At 35.2% G+C, this 19,073-nt stretch overlaps 1 protein-coding gene and 1 long non-coding RNA gene across 13 annotated transcripts in view; one reads left to right on the top strand and one right to left on the bottom strand.

Moving 5' to 3' along the window:
* The window catches only part of BIRC6 (baculoviral IAP repeat containing 6), a 197,421-nt gene that overhangs the window by 93,801 nt on the left and 84,547 nt on the right, over positions 1 to 19,073 (bottom strand). For 10 of the 12 annotated variants that reach the window (XR_004903615.1, XM_036027815.1, XM_036027820.1 and 7 more), the window contains exons 24-36: positions 18,356 to 18,543; positions 17,245 to 17,577; positions 16,920 to 17,019; positions 12,617 to 12,831; positions 12,232 to 12,440; positions 11,561 to 11,907; positions 10,564 to 10,783; positions 9,931 to 10,064; positions 9,062 to 9,199; positions 7,414 to 7,541; positions 3,406 to 3,537; positions 1,274 to 1,489; positions 510 to 693 (exon numbers count right to left, since the gene is read on the bottom strand). Coding sequence is in view for 11 of the 12 variants with exons in the window: in XM_036027815.1 (XP_035883708.1) it covers positions 510 to 693; positions 1,274 to 1,489; positions 3,406 to 3,537; positions 7,414 to 7,541; positions 9,062 to 9,199; positions 9,931 to 10,064; positions 10,564 to 10,783; positions 11,561 to 11,907; positions 12,232 to 12,440; positions 12,617 to 12,831; positions 16,920 to 17,019; positions 17,245 to 17,577; positions 18,356 to 18,543 (2,544 nt within the window). In the remaining variant the exon portion in view is untranslated. The remainder of the gene's footprint in view (positions 1 to 509; positions 694 to 1,273; positions 1,490 to 3,405; positions 3,538 to 7,413; positions 7,542 to 9,061; positions 9,200 to 9,930; positions 10,065 to 10,563; positions 10,784 to 11,560; positions 11,908 to 12,231; positions 12,441 to 12,616; positions 12,832 to 16,919; positions 17,020 to 17,244; positions 17,578 to 18,355; positions 18,544 to 19,073) is intronic. The other 2 variants (XM_036027822.1, XM_036027823.1) reach the window with 1 other exon arrangement.
* LOC118501050 lies at positions 10,735 to 11,377 on the top strand. Its single transcript, XR_004903617.1, has 2 exons — positions 10,735 to 10,855; positions 11,005 to 11,377. It is a non-coding gene; the product is annotated as an uncharacterized LOC118501050 (long non-coding RNA).

The raw sequence follows: 19,073 nt of genomic DNA, 5'->3' as shown, positions 1-19,073 counted from the left end.
CTAACAAAATGCAAGAACAATTGCATTACCTTCAATTTCTGAAATCAGTAATAGAAAACACAAAATGTGTAATCTGAACAAGGAATTACTACAATCACTTTACATATATTAACTCCCTTACTCATCAAAACATCTTTATAAGAAGGGTACTTTTAGTATTCTTATCTTACATATGAACAGATTGTTATTATTATTATTATTATTATTTTACATACGAAAGCACAAAAAGCACCCTCCTCAAGGCCACAGGGAACCAACCAGTAAGCAGCCCACAGGTGGTGCTGATAATGAAGCCAACTAACTCCAATAACCCTGTACTTTAACAACCACAGCCTTCCAAAAACGATGTTTATCACAAAAGTCAACATAATGAAATATAAAAGTAATTTAAATGGTTGCTACTGCTATGACATTAAAGAGACCTTTTGTACTTTGGGGGGTTACAGTTCCCTTAAAAGATTACTTAGTTGAGCAATGACAAACCCTATGAAAATTAAATCCTGACAAACCTGCTAAAATATCCTGTAGCATACAAGTTAAGGAATACTGAGCCCAAGCACCACCCCAAGATATATCTCCTCTATTGAAGTCAGTTCCAACCAAAAGTAATAGCAGTCTTTCCAGTTGGGGTTCATTCACAATCTCACACAGATGTATAGTTGGTCTCGTGGCATTCGCAATGCGTGCAAGAACCTGTAATACATTTTATAAAATCACACACTTAAAAGACCAATTACATATGTTTTCTCCATAAACAAAGCATTGGAGTAGTTTTCAATGAGATATACTTTTGGTGTCAAAATAATTAATTGACTGACATAGAATGATAAAGAAATGTAATTCCATGAATCAGATATTCAAATCTGGTTAAAAATCTGGGTTGACTGTTAAAAATAACTTCTGTAAACAATGAATATGCTACAGGAAAGCCTTCAAGGGCATTAAAACCCCTTCAGTACTGTAACTTGACATTTATTGGTATATTTCCTATTTTAATTATTTAAAAAAGGTAAGTTCAAGACAGACATACCCAAATGACATACATTTCAAATCTACATTAATCTGACTTTAACTAGATTAAAAAATAAATCAAGTATCCTGAGAAATCAGTGACAAAATATTTTTTAAATATTTCAAGGCACAATGAAACTGCATAAAAGGAAAAACCAATAACAGCACCATTACTTCTCTTAATCAAAAACTGCACTCTGTCCGAGTTCTCATTTTACCCTATAAATCTGTAGTTATACAGCATGCCTGTTAGTTTACTTACCTTACACACAAATAGCAAAAGGTCTGCATGACAGGTAAAATCCATGGAGAGGAGAAACAGGACCAGTTTTTGGACTACTGAAATACAACGTTCATGAGCCAAGGTAAACGGAAGTGGTTCTATCTCTGGACTCTCTTTGGTTGTTGTAACTTCTGTGTCTAAATTAGAACGAGACCATTCTGCTGTCCGACGTAACCGAATTAAATCCTTAAAGTGCTGAACACAGAAATTTATAATATTTAAATCAATATACAATAAATTACAATTCTTTGAGTACAAATATATTTTTATATGATGAAAATATTCACTCAGAAAATTTACAACTTCTAAATAACAAAAGTTTCTAAAAAGTAAGCTTCAAAAAGTAATATTATTAAAACCTATCTTAATCAATATACTGAACATCCTATTTTAGAGTAAGGTAGAAGATATGTAACAGAATTTCAGAAAAGTGAAATTCTATAGAAAGGCTACATTAAGTCAAATATAACATCATAAATAAGCACTACTGAAATATCCTAAACATCATAAAAGGTGGATGGTAAAGAAACCTATAATTCCAAGTACTGAGTATTAATTCAGTTTATTTCAAAATCTGAGGAGTTAACTATAATTCCATATTTATAGAAACATAATACACACACTTGGTTGCTACATATAAGCATTAGTTTAAAAATACATAAAATTATTTTTTTAGTTTTATTTACACATACCTGCACTTCATTTTTACTTAGAAAGAAAAAGAAAAGCATACATTTCCTTGAATCTTTTATCTTCAATTTACTGGAACACAATCTACTTTCAAGGAAATGCACGACAAACAGCCTCCAATTTATGATGGTTCAACTTACGATTTTCAGTTTTATGAAAATGCAGAAGCAATGAGCACTGACCCTGACCCGGCTAGCGATATGCAGTACCACACTCTCTCATGATGCTGGGCAGTGGCAGTGAGCTACAGTTCACACTCAGGCACACAACCACAATAATCAAGCAGTCCTCTACAGTGTGCTGTGTTAGCAGCAATTTTTGGGAATGTTCTAAGTATGGGTAATGTAGGCCAGGCTGAGTGATGATGTCTTGTAGTTTAGGTGCACTGACTGCATTTGTTTTCCACTAAGGCGTTTTATTTGCATGTATGTATTGCATCCCTTGAAAAAGAATTCCAGGATTTTCTCTCCTGTGTGTTTCACCTTCCTTTTTTTAAAACTGACTTGAGAGAGAGAGAGAGAGAGAGAGAGAGAGACATCAATCTATTGTTCCATTTATTTGTGCATTCATTGGTTGATTCTTCTATGTGCCCTGATTGGGGATCGAACCCACAGATGTTGGTGTATCAGGACAATGCTCTAACCAACTGAGCTACACTATGAGGGCTCGCCTTGCTTCTTCCTGGTCCGTGATGCCCACTGCGATTGTCAGTACAATGAAACCAAACTGATGAGACAAAAGCAGGTTGTTCTGCCATGTTCTAGATCTCTGTGCTGCACATCAAATCTGGGGCTGATCACTCCACACTTATTTAACCTGCCTGTGAGGTTCACAACAATTTGCACAGCTCTGTAATAATCAGTAATTTCAAATTCATGGATGTAACCATGCTCCATCATTTCAGTGAGAAACTGGATGATGACTTCTGAGCATGGCCCAAAAAGAATCCGGTGTTTGCCTCTCTTTTCAGCTTGTCAACATTCCTGAGAGAAGCAGCCGGGACACTGATGTGCACCACAATAGGGGCACAGAAAGATGGCGGAAAGAGCAACTGCATTTTCAACTTAACAGTACTGTCAACTTAGAACCAATGTACCAGGATGCAACCCCATCGTAAGTTGAGGAACACCTGTGAAAAATTACATTAAGGTCACATTCATCATGTATTTCCTGGAGTTAAAGGCTACTATCCCCACCCCAAAGTGTTCAGAACAGATTTTTCTGTTAAGAAGCAGAATAGCAAGGCTGGTCCGATGGTAGTGGATTATCAGAACTCAACTAAAGTTAGTGCCAAAAAGCAAAATAATATATATTTAAGTTTCCCTACTATTAAAGATACCTAACAAATCAAATAATTTAAAATACTAGAAGGGAAAAAATGACTTTTCTACAATAATTACACTGAAAATTAAATGTCATACCTTTGAAGTGGCCTGCTTTAGTTTTGCTTGCTCTACGAGAAGTTTGTATGATGATCCTTTGTTACTCTGTATTTTTTCTTTTTCCATCTGTTCCACCAAAGCCTTCTGTTTTGCTTTTAGTAGGTTAAGTTGCTTAAAAAGAGAAAAATTAATTTATAGATAGTAATGTTATAAACAGTGTAAATTATTAAACTCCTCAGAGAATTCATACATCAAACTAATGCAGGTAGCAGAGTAAGCCCTCCTATATGCTGGCTTCCGATGCTCAGGCTCAACTACTACCTTGTTGCTGACGTGCACGACGTAGTTAGGCCCAGTTACCATCATTCCACCTGTACTCAACATGAACAGGCCTTTTTGTTCTCGTTACTCCCTACACAACTTACCAACTATTCACATAGCATTTACACTGTATTAGGTGTCACATGCAATCCAGAGATGAGTTAAAGTGTACAGAAGAACACAGGTTACATGCGAATAACTTTGCCATTTTATCTAGGAGACTTGAGCATCAGAAGACTTTGTTTATCTGTAGGGTCGTAGTACTGATACCTTATGGAGACCAAGAGACAACTATAATTCCCTGAAATATCTAATTTTAACTGTGTTGCTTATTTTAAAAAATTGTAATAATAATAAATTTAAAAATAATACCTTTTTAAGTCCCATATAAGGTCTTTCTATCTTATAATTAAAAATCAATTCTTTACCTCATGAGAGAAGTGAAGTAATTATAAAACTTTCTTATGTAAGCCACTAATGAAACTAATAGACATTGTTTTAAATAAAGGAAAATAATTAAACATATGAGGAAAATATTTTTGAGCAGTATTTTTAGTTGTGCTTTGTGGGAATGTCCCTCAATAGTAGTACATTTTTTGGTATGTTTGTTTTTTTGTTACTTAAATTTTTTACTGAAATAACAGTACATTGATATGCAGTTGTAAGAAATATAGAAATTTCTTGGGCACTTTACTGATTTCCCCTACTGATAACGTTTTATAAAAGTATAATTAAAAATGACACTGTTATAATTCACTGATCTTACTCAGATTTCTTCCAGTTTTACTTGCACTCCATTTGTGTCTGTGTATTTTTGTTGTATACAATTCTAGGCATGTGTTGGCTCATCTATCTATTGCTACAGTTAATACTAAACAATTCTGTCATCACAAGGTTCCCCATGTTGTTCTTTTATGTTGCCCACCCACTCCTCTCTTGTCCCATCTGCCCCATCTCTAAGCCCTGGCAACCACTAGTTGGTAGCAATGAACAGACAGACCAAAGCGGGAAAAACATCTCTGCCCAGAAAAACCTTAATAATCTGTTGAATGACGTGCCCCATAGCTATATATGCAGCAGAATACTACTGTAAACAGAAAGTCACTAGAAAGTTACAGCCACAATTATAAATGTATAATTTAGTTCAAAGCTAAATAAACCTACCTTTTCAAAGAGTATTTCCTAAATTTCTACTACTGACACAGATTTTTGTTATCAAGGAAAAAATCTTTATTATCACTATTATAAACAAGTATCAGCTTGTGTGTTATCTCCATATACATAAAAAAAGTATCCTAAAATAAAACCAGCTGTGTAAATGCATTAAATAATCAATATATATTATGTGAATGTGGGAACTACTACAAATCAGTATTTTCAAGAAACTCTCCCAAGAGCTCTACAATTAACATATACAATTACAATAAAGAAAGATAAAATTTTTTATTTATTTTGAAACAACCACAATCTTAATCAGTAATTTAAATTACTGTACAAACATATTTTCCCCTAAACTACTTAATAAATTGGCAACCTGATGACAAATCAACCCTAAATACTTTAGTATGTATATCCTAGAAACAAGAACCTTCTCCTAAAAAATCATAATACAATCATCAAAATTAGAGGCGTAACATCGATGCACTACTACCAACTATCACTCAAACTCTATTTTAAATTTTACCAACTGCCCCAATAATGTCCTCACACTGAAAAATAAAATACAGTAGTAATATTTTACAAAAAAAGTTTCACTGGGCTATACTTTAGGTTTGTTTCCTACCTTCACATCCTACATTAAAATCAGCAAGCATAAATATTAAATGACCAATAAATTTTAGCTGGATTTAAAAAGATGCAAATTAGTACCACCTAAAATTAGTTGAGTTCCAAAAAGAAAAAACATTGAGAAAAAGACTTCTTATAACTTGTCTTGCAAAAGATTGAACAGTTAGCTTATAGGTGAAAAACTCAGAAGTAGAAATTAAAAAGCTGGTGTTACATCATGTTTTATAAATCCCAAAGCTTTAACAAGCTTGCCATATCCTAAGGGTTTCATATAAAATATCATTTCAATTTAAATCAATTACACCAATATTTACTGACAACACATTAGGTTGAATACTAAGTACCAAGGATACAGCTGTAAGATAAAGAGGAAGATACTTTAAAAAGTATAGTGAACTATAATAAAGTACTGGCTCATAAGAATATAATGTCAGCTATAAACTCTGTTCCACAGAGTGAAATGCACATTAATAAATTTTATGTTTAATTTCAAGAGAAATCATGGAACCCACTGAGATAAAAAACCGTAAGAATCCAGATACCCTGCAATAAAATCACATACTAATATACAGGGGTGGCCAAAAGTAGGTTAATAAGTACAATAACAAATAAATAATAATACGTAAACAAACTGTTTCATGTACTCACAACCGTAAACCTACTTCTGCTCAGCCCTGTGTATCCTTCTGTGAGAAAGTGAGTGTGTTCACATGCACTTTCACATTAAAGCAGCAGAGATCTGTGTATATATTAAAAAGAAACCGTTTAAAAAATAAAACAAAAACAAAAGAATTCAACAGGAAAATGGACAAATACACTTTGGAACATTCAAATAATGGAACAGTGGCCATAAATTCAAAAAGAACCACTAACACCCTCTATAATAGAGATGAAGCGCAAGTATATCATTTTTTTGGTTTGTTTGTTTTTAGAGAGGGAAGGGAGGGAGATAGAGAGAGAGAGAGAGAGAGAGAGAGAGAGAAACATCAATGTGCGGTTGCTGGGGGTCATGGCCTGCAACCCAGGCATGTACCCTGACTGGGAATCAAACCTGCAACACTTTGGTTTGCAGCCCGAGCTCAATTCACTGAGCTATGCCAGCCAGGGTGCTCACATATATCATTTTTAATAAAGAGGCCAGGCATAAAAAAGAGAATGTACTCTGTATGATTTCTAATAATACTTTAAGAAGTCATTTTTGTACAGTGAAATGCACAAATCACATGTTAATAAAAGAATCCCTACAAAATATTATAATGAATATGAGAGGAAAAAATATAGGAAATATGAGGAACACATTGTATGCAGTACTATCCTATTTAGAAACCAGGGAAGACCTAAAAAATAAGTTAACTTTCCCAAGCAAAAGAGTAAAGTATGTGGTTGGGAGAAAAATAAAAAATAAAAAATAAATAAAAAACTTAGCACACACAAAAATCCTGAATGAGAAAACTAGTGCAACTGGTCCAGGAACTCAATTCAATGTGGCTAGACCAAACTTCAAACCTGAATGTTAGAGGGGCAGATAATAGATATCCTAAAACCACGTTTGACCTTCATCAAGTCAACTGGAAGTCATTAAGAATTTACAGGAGTAAGACATTCAAGTTTGTATTTAAAGAGAACTCCCTAGAGGCAGCATGAAAACTGGATTGGACTGAGAAAGGACACAGAGAGGTCTTCCAACTAGGCAAAGAACAATGATGAGCTCACTCAGAATGGCAGGAACAGAGCTGTGAAGAGGCAGTCAGTTGAAAAGGCATCACCAAAACTCTGTAAACCACTATTGTTGCAGTCTTACAAATAAGGAAATTCAGTCTCAAAATGTTAAATAATCGCTCTTTAAATGCCATATCCGGTATCTGATGGCAAGCCTGTCTCATGTAACCTCTAAAGGAGTGTTCTCAAACATTAAAATAAAAAGGTATTCAAAATTACCTGTTTATGATGAACTAGCTGCTTTCTGATTTTCCTGGAATATAACCTGTCAAGGCTACTGCTGCCTTTGGAAGACCTGTGTATGTTCTGAGTGTGCAGGTTATTGTTAATAAAACTCCACTGGTTACCTACAGGGCAAGGAAAAGTTTTATTAATAAATCTGTTCAATGTAATTTTAAAGTACATTTAATACCCAGTAAACACAAAATTATAAATGTGTCCTTCATGACAAAGCAGTTTTTTTAATTAAAAAAACCGCTATAAAGAAATTGCTAAGATTTGACCCTAGAAGGTTAACCTAGACCCTAAGTCACCTTAAGACCAGAGCTGTCTCCCATCTTTCCTTTAAGATAATAGCCATCTTTCTCCATAATTAAGATTAATCTTTGTGCAATACAACTTTGATAATGTCAATCAATTCTAACAACCACAAATGTTCAATATTGCCTAACTTTCAAACTCATATGCGTTTGTGCAAGTGCCCCTCAGAATGGTACTGAGTAACTGACTTACTGACTGCAAAAATAAGGTTCAACAGTTCAAAACCATGCTGAGTAGCACTACTTATTCTCATTTTTTGAACTATACCCAGAGTCCTCTCTAAGTATCATTCTTGTGCTCAATTCAGATTCAACCTGACACTTAACCCAACCCAATTATTTGTTCATTTGCTTAAACTAAAGACACATTTTTCAATTCTCTACTATCCATTTGTGAAGTCAGTTCAAATTCTTCCAACCCTAAAAAAAATTGTAGTCCACCAATGTGTTTCCATAGTCTCTGAAGATGATATAAATAAAAACTGAGACCTAGAATACTCTTATATTCCATCTTCACAGTATGGTAATGTTTAATTGTATGTCTTACTGACCATTAACATACAGTATTTATTTAAGAAATAAATATATATAAAAAATTTCCTGTATATGAAAAGAATCTCCCATCCTCTCCCCAAACATAATGTATACTATAAACAACTGATAACGCCTATAAAACATCTCAAGAGATGTTTTTTAAATAGGAGGATACTGACAATGTTTAAAGTTTGAAATTTTATGTCACTTATTGGCTGTATTTAGATATTAAATATAGCTATTTCAAAACCTTTATTAAAAGCCTTACTGATTTGGGAGAAAGGAAGAAAACAACTTGTCTTACAATTTGACTTCCCTTCATTTTTAAATTTTTTGGTGCCTCAAACTAATGAAGAAAGATTATAATAAAAAAATTCTTGAAATTTCTGCAAGCATAAAAACAATTTTTAATTAATTAGTAGAACTAGCTTTATAATGGTCAAATGAATGACAGTATACTAAATAACATAAAACTACAAGAACTCTTCACAGAATTCCCTTCCATAACTTCACTTATGTATATGTTGCTGTTTTCATAAACTATTTAAATGGTTATGGAGGAAAAACCTATGAAAGACATGATTGTATCCAGTAACTAAACTCATGTTCAGACAAGGGGTTTGTCCATAATGTCCTTCAAAAATAAATTCTATCCTTAAACAGATTCCTGGTAAAGTTAATTTATATTTTACATAAATTACACACAGCTGGAATCTCCGGGCCAATAGCTAGTTCTGGAGCAAGTATGAGTCCCTCAAAATCCCCATCAACAGATTAATATAAACTTCTGATACCTGTCAGAAACCTCTCCCTGTCTTTACCATTCAAAGGTTTCTTTGCAGCTGCTGCTTCATCTTCAACAGTTGCCACATAATCCAGCAATCTGGACACCAGCATAACCACCCAACTGATCATGGGAATATCTAGTACTCCTATGAAGAGATGAGAGTGGGGGGAAATAATCAGGTGACTCTGAAAGCCCTAGTGAAGTCTAATAATTACAGGGTAAGACACTTAATACATCCAAAACATACCATTACACTACTATTTATTTATATTAAGCCCCAAAATTGGAACCTAGGACCCCAAATTGAGTAACACACTGAATCTAATGGTATACAAATGCTTCATGGTACAAAATAGATCTTTAAATGTAAATTAAATCTAACAGATAAATTATAAACTATAAAACAAGGTTTTAAATGACATTTTTTATAAGTGACTGAAATGAAAAAATCTAATTTACATTAATAAAGTTTTAAAGTAATAAAGTTTTAAAGTAAATTCATATGTTCTAAGATTTTTATTCTGGTACCAGTTTTCTCCCTCGTGTAACTCATTATCAATGACCACACAGCAATAGTACTTTAAACCGTAAATTTGAAGAAGAAAGTTTGACTTTAGCTATAATAGTATAGAAAAAAACATATTACAACAATTTCCAAGTTCAAGATTCAAATAATGAAAAGGTAATCGGTTTAAAAGAGCAGTAATTATATGGTGGTCAATCCCATGAAAGCTAATAATCACAGAAAGTCTACATCATAAAAATAGTAACAAAATGTGTAGCAATGGATATTTTAAAAAGTATTTCAGACTCGCTAATTTATAAAGCACTATTTACAGTAATCTTATGTTTCTACTAAAGATAACTAAATAATACCTTCTGTCCTCCGGTGCATAGGTAAATGTGGCTGAAGAGGTGACAATAAATTATCTAACAGATTAAGTAAGCTTTCTAATACTCCACTATTACTAAGTGATCTTTGACCAATGCAGGAAAGTAACATGAAGACCCTAAAAGAAAGATATAAATGAAATATCCATTATAAATCAAACTAGCTATTCATTTAAAATGTAAGTCACATTGAAATCGAATAGCGTGATGATAGAATATTGGTTCTTATTAGCAAGATATCTGGAAGGTATGTTAGAATTAGCTTTTTCAAGCAATTCGTTGTATTTTCTAACTTTATCCACAAGAAATCAGGTAGAGAGAACTTAATCATTGCTCAAAAAAAAAAATTTAACACATAACATCACACGATCTGATCAGAAACACTAGTAAACAAAGCTCTTGAAAGTCCGCAGACCCAATTAGGAAACTAAAGAATATAGTCTAGTTTCATCCCATACAAACTTCTTCTACATGCCCTTCCCTGGGCATTCCCCAAGCCCTGAATACGTATGCTTCGTTTTTCCATTTGTATTCATATGTGGAAGAATGTGAAATCTGAACACAGACCGCGAGAAGTATAAATCATCAATAACAAGTAAGTCCAAGATTTTGACCTACCTATCCTGTGGAAAGATGAGAAGCTGCTCCGAATTGTATAATTCCTGAAGAACATTAGAGAGAAACTGACCCCACCATCTTTCACCACCACAGAGTTGAACAAGCAGGAGACCAGTGTGTAACCGTATCTTTGGGGTCCCACTGATGCACAAGTGTTTAAAAAGCTCCTCACAGGCCTGGGCGTGAAACGTGCTCTGCAAAACTGCAGGAACAGAGTGTCCTATTACAAGAAAGAAAACAGTCAAATTTCCTATTTAAGTGTATGCTGTAATATCAAAATCAACATGCCTATGTATGTTTTCTTTTTTAAAAAATATTTTATTTACTTATTTTTAGAGAGAGAGGAAGGAAGGGAGAAAGAGAGAAACATGAATGTGTGGTTGCCTCTCACATGGCCCCCACTGGGACCTGGCCCGCAACCCAGGCACGTGCCCTGACTAGATATGTTTTCTTTTTTACCAGCAATCCATACAGAATTATTTTTATTTTTCTATTTATTTATTGACTCCTTTTCTGTAGATTTTAAATTTCTAACTACTTGAGGAAGAGTTAGGTCTGAAATCCTCTTTATTTCCTTTATGTGAAGTGGGGAGTGTCAGATGCCTGGGTATGCGTGTTGATACATGCATCAGTAATAACCAAAAATAGTTCCTGGACAGAAACAACAGCTCTACATTAACAATTATTAAGTTGTCAGTGTTGCACACTTAGTCAACATTTATTTTAGTAGTAACACAATGATGCGGCACATCAATAGAAGAAACTCAAGAAAAAAATAATCAAAATATCCATTTAAGAAAAACAAATAAAAATACAGAGAAAAATGAGTTAACCGAAAAAAAAAAAAAAAAAAAAAAAACAAACAGATTTCATACTCACATGACAAAAAGGATATAAAAATGAACAATACCCAAGAAATACCAAAAGACAGCAACAAAATACTCAACAAGATCACATCAAATATATTCCCAATCTTTAAAATAAGCGAAATACAAACCATTGGAAGAGTGAAGAAGGCTGAGCAAAGTGTCCAATAAATATCTGATGATAGTACGTAACTGCTCTGTGGAAGACGTCTGAATTAAATCTTTTGGATCTGATGTTTCATTCAACATCTTCCTACTTGCACCTAGAGCTACTCTGAGTCTCTGTACTGCATTATGAGCCAAATTCAGTTGAAGCTGTAGCTGAATGCAATCCTGATAAGAAGAAAAAACTCTACTGTCTTCTTCAACTGCCTTGTCTGGCTTTCGCAAGAAGTACTGTGCATTGTTGGCACTGTTGAGAGGAGGAAGATCGATACTTTGCAAAAGAGTTTCCAGCCGATGACAAGCTAAGTTATACCTACGAGTAAAGAATAAATGAACAAAATCATTCCCATAGTGTTCTTTAATGTATATGTATGAGTAGACACTAAAAGTTAAGTTTCTAAAAATGTTACTACATGACCATGAAAAAGAATTAATCCATTGGTAAGTCCTAAATAGAGCCAATTATTTCATCCCAATACATTAATGCATTAAACATTACTGTAAAATGTTATGTTCTACTTCCTACTGTACTTTTCTATACACTTATGCAAAGACATTTCTTGATAAATATATGGAAGTCACTATACAAAGTGTAAGATTTCAATAAGATTAAAATATTCTGCAATTTCCTACCAACCTGCACTGTATATCCTCCTGTAGAGCAACCATCATTGCTAAATGCTGGTCAATTTCTGGTTGGTTTGCAGATTCTCCTTCTCCCCTTAAAGGATCATGCATTAACTTCAGTTCACTCTCCCAAGGCAAGATGTAGGTATGACCATAGTAAAATCCTAATGGGATTTTGGCTCTGGCATTTGTACTTCCATAACGTCCAATGACAGTGATCTGAAATGAAAAATTACAAGTATACACACACACCAACCTTCAACAAAAGAAATCTGAGTAATGTATTTAAAAAGTTGACAGTTATACTTTTTAATTGTGTGTCTGAATATTTTTCATAACTTGTCAGAAACATGAAAACCTTATCAATCACTTCACTTCCTCGATGTTATCTTTACCTTCATGAATCTGCACACAGGAGGCGGTATCAAGTCGTGAAGGATTAGTGAATGGGTGCTTATGTCGGTTGCCACGACCAATCGCCTCCCATCCACCTCTTCTCCTAAGGTCCAAATGTCAATTGACAAGGAGGCCAAGTCTCCACAAGTGGGGATCAATACATCAGTCAACAGTATTGGTCTGCCAAAATCCAAGGTCACAAACCTTCTTGCTCCTATGAGACAGAGAGCAATAGTTGACCAAAAATACCCTATCAATCAACCAAAAGATATACTCAAAAGCAGCTTGGAACACTCATCAAAAAAATATCTGAAACCTCAATGTATGTTAGTTTGAAACCCAAAACTTAACTAAAATATATACAATACTAAGCCTGTTACTATAAAGGCAATCAACTATACATAAAAAGCATTAGATTTAAAGCATTAGAGAAAAATTAATTAAAAATAATACATAGATTAATTCTATAAATTGGTCAACTGGTCTTCTTTGATCTGTCTTTAAAAATTTCACAACTAGATGCATTAATAATACCAAATTGCAATACATGACTTTACTTTTTCTTAAATCTTATTTCACTTCTTAGACAGGTACATTGTATATTTGGGGTTAAAATGCAAGGTAAAACTATAAGGCTCAATAACAAGTAGCAATTACTACTACTACATATCCCTTAAGAAGGTCCTCGAATGAAGAAAAAGAAAGTACTGACACATCGGTGTTTTCAGCAGCACCGTGTGAAGTAGATAGCTTATTTGAATAATCAGGGCCACACTCAAGAGGCAGTGTGTGTGCTTTGTGTGTAAGCACTAGACTCACACGCAGCATGAGAGGTTCACCTTCAGAAAAGGCAAGAATGATCTGAGAGGAACAAGAGCAGATGTGCATCCCTCATCTCGCACACATTTCAGAATTAAGCTCGGTCAGTAAAACACTAAGCAGAGTCATTACTAACACTTTAATTCTTTCCCTTTTTTATTGGGTTGGAGTGAGGGGCAGCTAGTAACCTTACCATCTACATTTTATAATAAAGGAAACCAAGAAAATTAAACTTCTAGTACTAAAGCGATTCTCCATGGGTCTAGTTTAAAAGAAAACAGGCAGTCACCACCCTGGCTGGAGTAGCTCAGTGGATTGAGCACGGGCTGCGAACCAAAGTGTCACAGGTTTGATTCCTAGTCAGGGCACATGCCTGGTTGCAGGCCATGACCCCCGGCGACCACAAACTGATGTTTCTCTCTCTATCTCCCTCCCCTCCCTCTCTAAAAATAAATGAAAAATAATACCCTTAAATATTTAAAAAAAGAAAGAAAAAAAAGAAAATAGGCAGTCACCAATACATTCCTAAGTAGAAGAACTATTAAACCACAAAAAGCACAATTCTCCTTAGAAGACTTATATGCTATAATCAAAAAATAGTGTAAACAACTGCTCACATTTCATAAGACTGAACAACAAATTACATCTGAAGCATGGTAACATACTCCTCCATCTTGACTAGAAGTCTCAATTTCTGTGTGTAAAAAAAAATCTCAAAGATGGAGGCATAGGTAAACACAGCCCACCTCCTCACACAACCACAGCAAAAATTACAACTAAAATACAAAATAACTATCACCCAGAATCATCAGAAAAATTGAGCTACATGGAAGTCCGACAACCAAGGAATTAAAGAAGTCACATTCACCCAGACTGGGAGGAGGGGCGGAGATGCACAGACACAATGGGGGGTTCCACTCCCACCTGTGGTGGAGGAGGGATATCTCGGGAGCAAGGGATCCCAGCCCCAGGCCAGAACAACCAGCCCAGAGCTCTAGTGCCAGGAAGATAAGTCCCCACAACTTCCGGCTGCAAAAATCAGCAGGCGGGGGTGGGATAGGGAAAGAAACTGCAGGATTCTCAGGCGTCTCCTCTTTAAGGCCCCACAAGAGACTTAAGATTTACGCAAACTTCCTCCTCCCTCTGGGCTCTAGCTCCAGGGCAGTAGCTGGAAGGGCTCTAGTGACATAAGGGGAGAATGTGAAGTGCCCAGCATCAGGGCAAGTAACAGGGTACAGCTGCCTCTTGGTCAAAACTCCAAATGCCAGGCAGAGGCATTGTCCCCTTTCTGAGTTCTCTCCCACACAGAGCCACAGAGTGGCAACACCATACTGGAGACTCCATCAACCTGGCTCACACAGGCTGCCCTGTCCTGGCAATTACCTAAGGCTCTGCCCCATCCAACTTACCAGTGCGCTTTTCTACAATAGGCCACACTGCTAAGACAGGGAGTTAAAACAGCTTGACCTAATACATAGGAATAAACACAGGGAGGTTGCCAAAATCAGGAGACAAAGAAATATGGCCCAAAGAAAGAATAGAACAGAACTCCAGAAAAATAACTAAACAAAATGGAGATAAGCAATCTATCAGATGCAGAGTCCAATATATTGGTTATTAGGATGCTCAAGAACTCTCTGGGTACTTCAACAGCATAAAAAAAGACCCAGGCAGAAATAAATGAAGGTTACACTAAGTGAAATATAGAAAAATTTACAAGAAACCAACAGTGGAGTAGATAAAGCCAAGAATCCAATCAATGACTTGGAACAAAAGGCAGAAAAAAATATTCAATCAAAACAGCAAGAAGAAAAAAGAATCCAAAAAAAACAGGACAGGCTAAGCAGCCTCTGAGACAACTTCTAATGTACTAACATTTGAATCACAGAGGTACCAGAAGGAAAGTAGAAACAGCAAAAGATTAAAAACTTATCTAAAAAAATAATGAAAGAAAACTTGCCTGATTTGGTGAAGGAAATAGACAAGTCTAAGAAGCACAAAAGAATCCCAAACAAGTTGGACCCAAAGAGGCCCGCACCAAGACACATCATAATTAAAATGTCAAACGTTAAAGATAAACAGAGAATTTTAAAAGTAGCAAGAGAAAAGCTGAGTTACCTACAAAAGGGTTCCCATAAGACCGTCAGCTGATTTCTCAAGAAACTTTGCAGGCTGGAAGGGCTTGGCAAGACATATTCAAAGTGATGAAAAGCAAGGACCTACATACTAAATGACTCTATCCAGCAAAGCTATCATTTAGAATGAAAGGGCAGATAAAGTGCTTCCCAGATAAGGTAAAACTAAAGGAGTTCATCATCACCAGCCCATTATTGTAAGAAACGTTAAAGGGACTTACTTAAGAAAAAGAACAAAACTATGAACATTAAAATGGCAATAAATTCACAACTATCAACAACTGAATCAACAAAACTAACTCAGCAAATCAACAGAAATAGAGTCACAGATATGGAAATCATTTGGAGGGTTATCTGCTGGGAGGGGAAAGGGGGAAGGTGGGGAAAAAGGTGCAGGGATTAAGAAGCACTAATTGGTAGGTAGAGAATAGACAGGGGATGCTGAAAACAATGTAAGAAATGGAGTAGCCACAGAACTTATATGCATGACCCAAGGACATGAACTAGGAGGGGGATTGCTAGAGGGAATGTGGGATACTGGGTGGAGGCGGGCAAAGGGGAAAAAATTGGGACAATTGTAATAGCATTGAAGCAATTTTAATAAAATATATTAAAACATTTTTAAAAATAAAAATAAATACAAGATTAAAAAAAAGAACTATCTCTTGCAAAGAAGAAACTGCGACTGCAATAAAATAAAAATGGTTCAACTGTTTGTATAATGAAGTGATACGGTATGCACTATACTCATGTATTTCCTCCTAGAAAATATGCCTAATGTTTTTGAATTCCACTGCTACTCAACCCCAACAGAGAGTTGGCAGGATTTTAAGTTAAAATTGTCTATAGCTTATTACTAAACATGCTCTAATTGAAAGGACCTATCCCTATCACAGGGTACAAGCTTATGAAAGTTTTCAATTACCCAGAGACTATAAAGGGTTTCTAATCTTACTCAGTTATTATACTTAGCAGTAGTTTTCTTTGCTATTATCAAGAAATGGCTCCAATACCAGAATGCTAGTCTTACAAATACCACTTCTTTAAGTGTAATTTCTTCTGTAACTGTATTTCAGCAGCTACACTGAAGGCAAGTATTTACGTTAGCCATTGTTCAACAGGCAAGATTCATATACAGATCAAATCCATTGCTTGGACAGAGCTAGTGAATCTACTCAGTAGCTTTATTCCCTTCAACTTGGTGAGCACACATCTTCAGCCTTTATTAAAGCTACTTAGAGATGAGCCAATATGATATCTGCAAAGGGAAATCAAACTACAGAACATTAAGTCTTCACAGGTACCACAGACGAGGCAAGAAAAATATTTAAAGAAAGTCAAAGATTACCTGAATGCATCCGCTCTATAATAATGGACTGGTGAGGTGGAGATTGAAGGAAATGTGAAGCATGAGAAATTGCAAGGGCTAGGCCAGAGCCAAGTGGATTCTAGAAAAGAAAAAAAGTATAACTCTATATTGATATCACTTTTGCTCTAGAAAATGAGTAACCATAACATCAAAGTAACAAGTCTCATTTCCTAATATACATTCTATAAATTTAATAAAAACAAAAATTTTGCCATGTCATAAGTTGGTAATTCTAAAGTTAGCAAATATTTTGAGCCATTTTTAAATGTCTGTGCAAACACCTATTTAAAATATAATGATTTACCATTCTGGTCTTGTTGGAATTTTTGTTATGTGCAGTAAGATTGACTGGTGGGGGATCAATAACCGAGCCTGGGAAAAGTTGTGCAAGTTCAGCATTAATCACAACAGAAACCGCTTCATTGGGTGGTGTGAGTGGTGGAGTCATAAAAAGTGGTGTTGTTTTTGGCGTGGGTGGAATAACATCAGACGGATGAATGAAGAATCCAGGGGCTGCCACTGGGTTGGAAGGCACAGAGTTGTGAACGGGACCTAGTGCTGACGTTGCAGATGCTGCCGAGGCTGCTGCAGCTGCTGCCGCTGTTGTCTGATGTAACTTGGCTTCCAGCTTTGCTTTCTGTAAAAGAAGTAAAAGCAGAAAATATAGACTAACCTGCCTATCTGAATTGTGGGGAATAATACCACACAGGAATATATTATGAAGACAAACATGAATAACTGGATCCCAGTTACATAAAAATGAAATTTAAAAAAAATTGGACAACGTGATCAGAGTTTTCTTTGCCATTTACACTTTGTTAAATATTTGATATAAAATTTTTAGCATATTTGGGAACTAGGACTTTCTCAAAGCAAAGGTGGAAAGGAAGAAGAGCAATTAAATGTAAATATAAAAACAAAGTTCTCCTAACAACAAAATATTAACAGGAAATGGAGTCTCATATGTTGCCTAACCTGATACAATTTGACACCTGGAATTGCATAGGTTACATTTAGGCCATGATGAAATCTCCAAAACATGTCATTATAACTAAATTTTAAATCACATTAACTGGTCTTTAAAATGCTGATTTAGGTTCTTTGACCAATGTAAATAGTAAATGGTAATTACAATGATTGACCAAGAGTGTTTAAGCATAAGACTTGATTTTGCTAAAATACTGCAAATAAAAGAGGATCAAATACATTCCCTCAGATAAGTATCAAATAAAATGTGCTTATGTAATTTTTAAAACAAATATATCACAAAGACTTTACCTCAATTTTTGTAGAAAATGCTTAGTTCAGATCAGTCAACCTACTTTCCTTTATGAAAATAACGGTCATTTTTACAGTACTTTTTCAGCTTTTGAAGTTTAGAGACAGCATGAACAAAGAGCCAAATAGTCTCCAACCTGTTGCTGAAGCTTCAAAAGCTGCTGCTGTTTCTCTTGCAGCACCTGTAGCTGTTGCTCGGCTGAAGCCATTGCATGAGAGAGAGACTGCAAAGCTACCTGGGCTGCTGAACTCAGGGCTGTCGAAGCTTCCCCAACTGTCCCAGATGATAGTCCACCTACTGCAGGAGTAACCCCGAAGGAACTCACTGGCATAAGACAAGGGGAGGAAAAAAACCAGGATGAAGAAAACATTCACCAAAACACATTTAAAGTACTATACAATTTTGACACTAAAACTATAGTTAATTTTTAGTTTGAAAGATAGAAATCTATAGAGTATAAATAAGAGAATCTTAATAGTAACAGTCTATTGAAAATGACAGTATGTAAGTTTAAGAGATCCAGGAATGGTCTAAATCAAAGAAAAATTAGTCACTATACATGTAAGTTTAAAATTATTTTCAGCACAGTCTATAGAACAAGACACAAACACAGACCCAGCAATTCCACTTCTGTGTATTTACCCAAAGAAACCCAAAACACTAAATGGAAAAAATACATACGTCCATATGTTCACTGCAGCATTATGTACAATAGCAAAGATATGGAGGCAACCTAAGAGTCCATCAATAGATTAATGGATAAAGAAGTAATGCACATATAACATGGAGTAGGACCTAGCCACAAAAAAGAATGAACTCTTGCCATCTGCAACAAGGACAGACCTAGAGGGCAT

Source organism: Phyllostomus discolor, chromosome 6, assembly GCF_004126475.2.
Source record: "Phyllostomus discolor isolate MPI-MPIP mPhyDis1 chromosome 6, mPhyDis1.pri.v3, whole genome shotgun sequence".
Taxonomy (NCBI): domain Eukaryota; kingdom Metazoa; phylum Chordata; class Mammalia; order Chiroptera; family Phyllostomidae; genus Phyllostomus; species Phyllostomus discolor.
The sequence above is the reverse complement of the archived record's forward strand: the minus strand, read 5'-3'. Positions and strand labels throughout refer to the sequence as shown.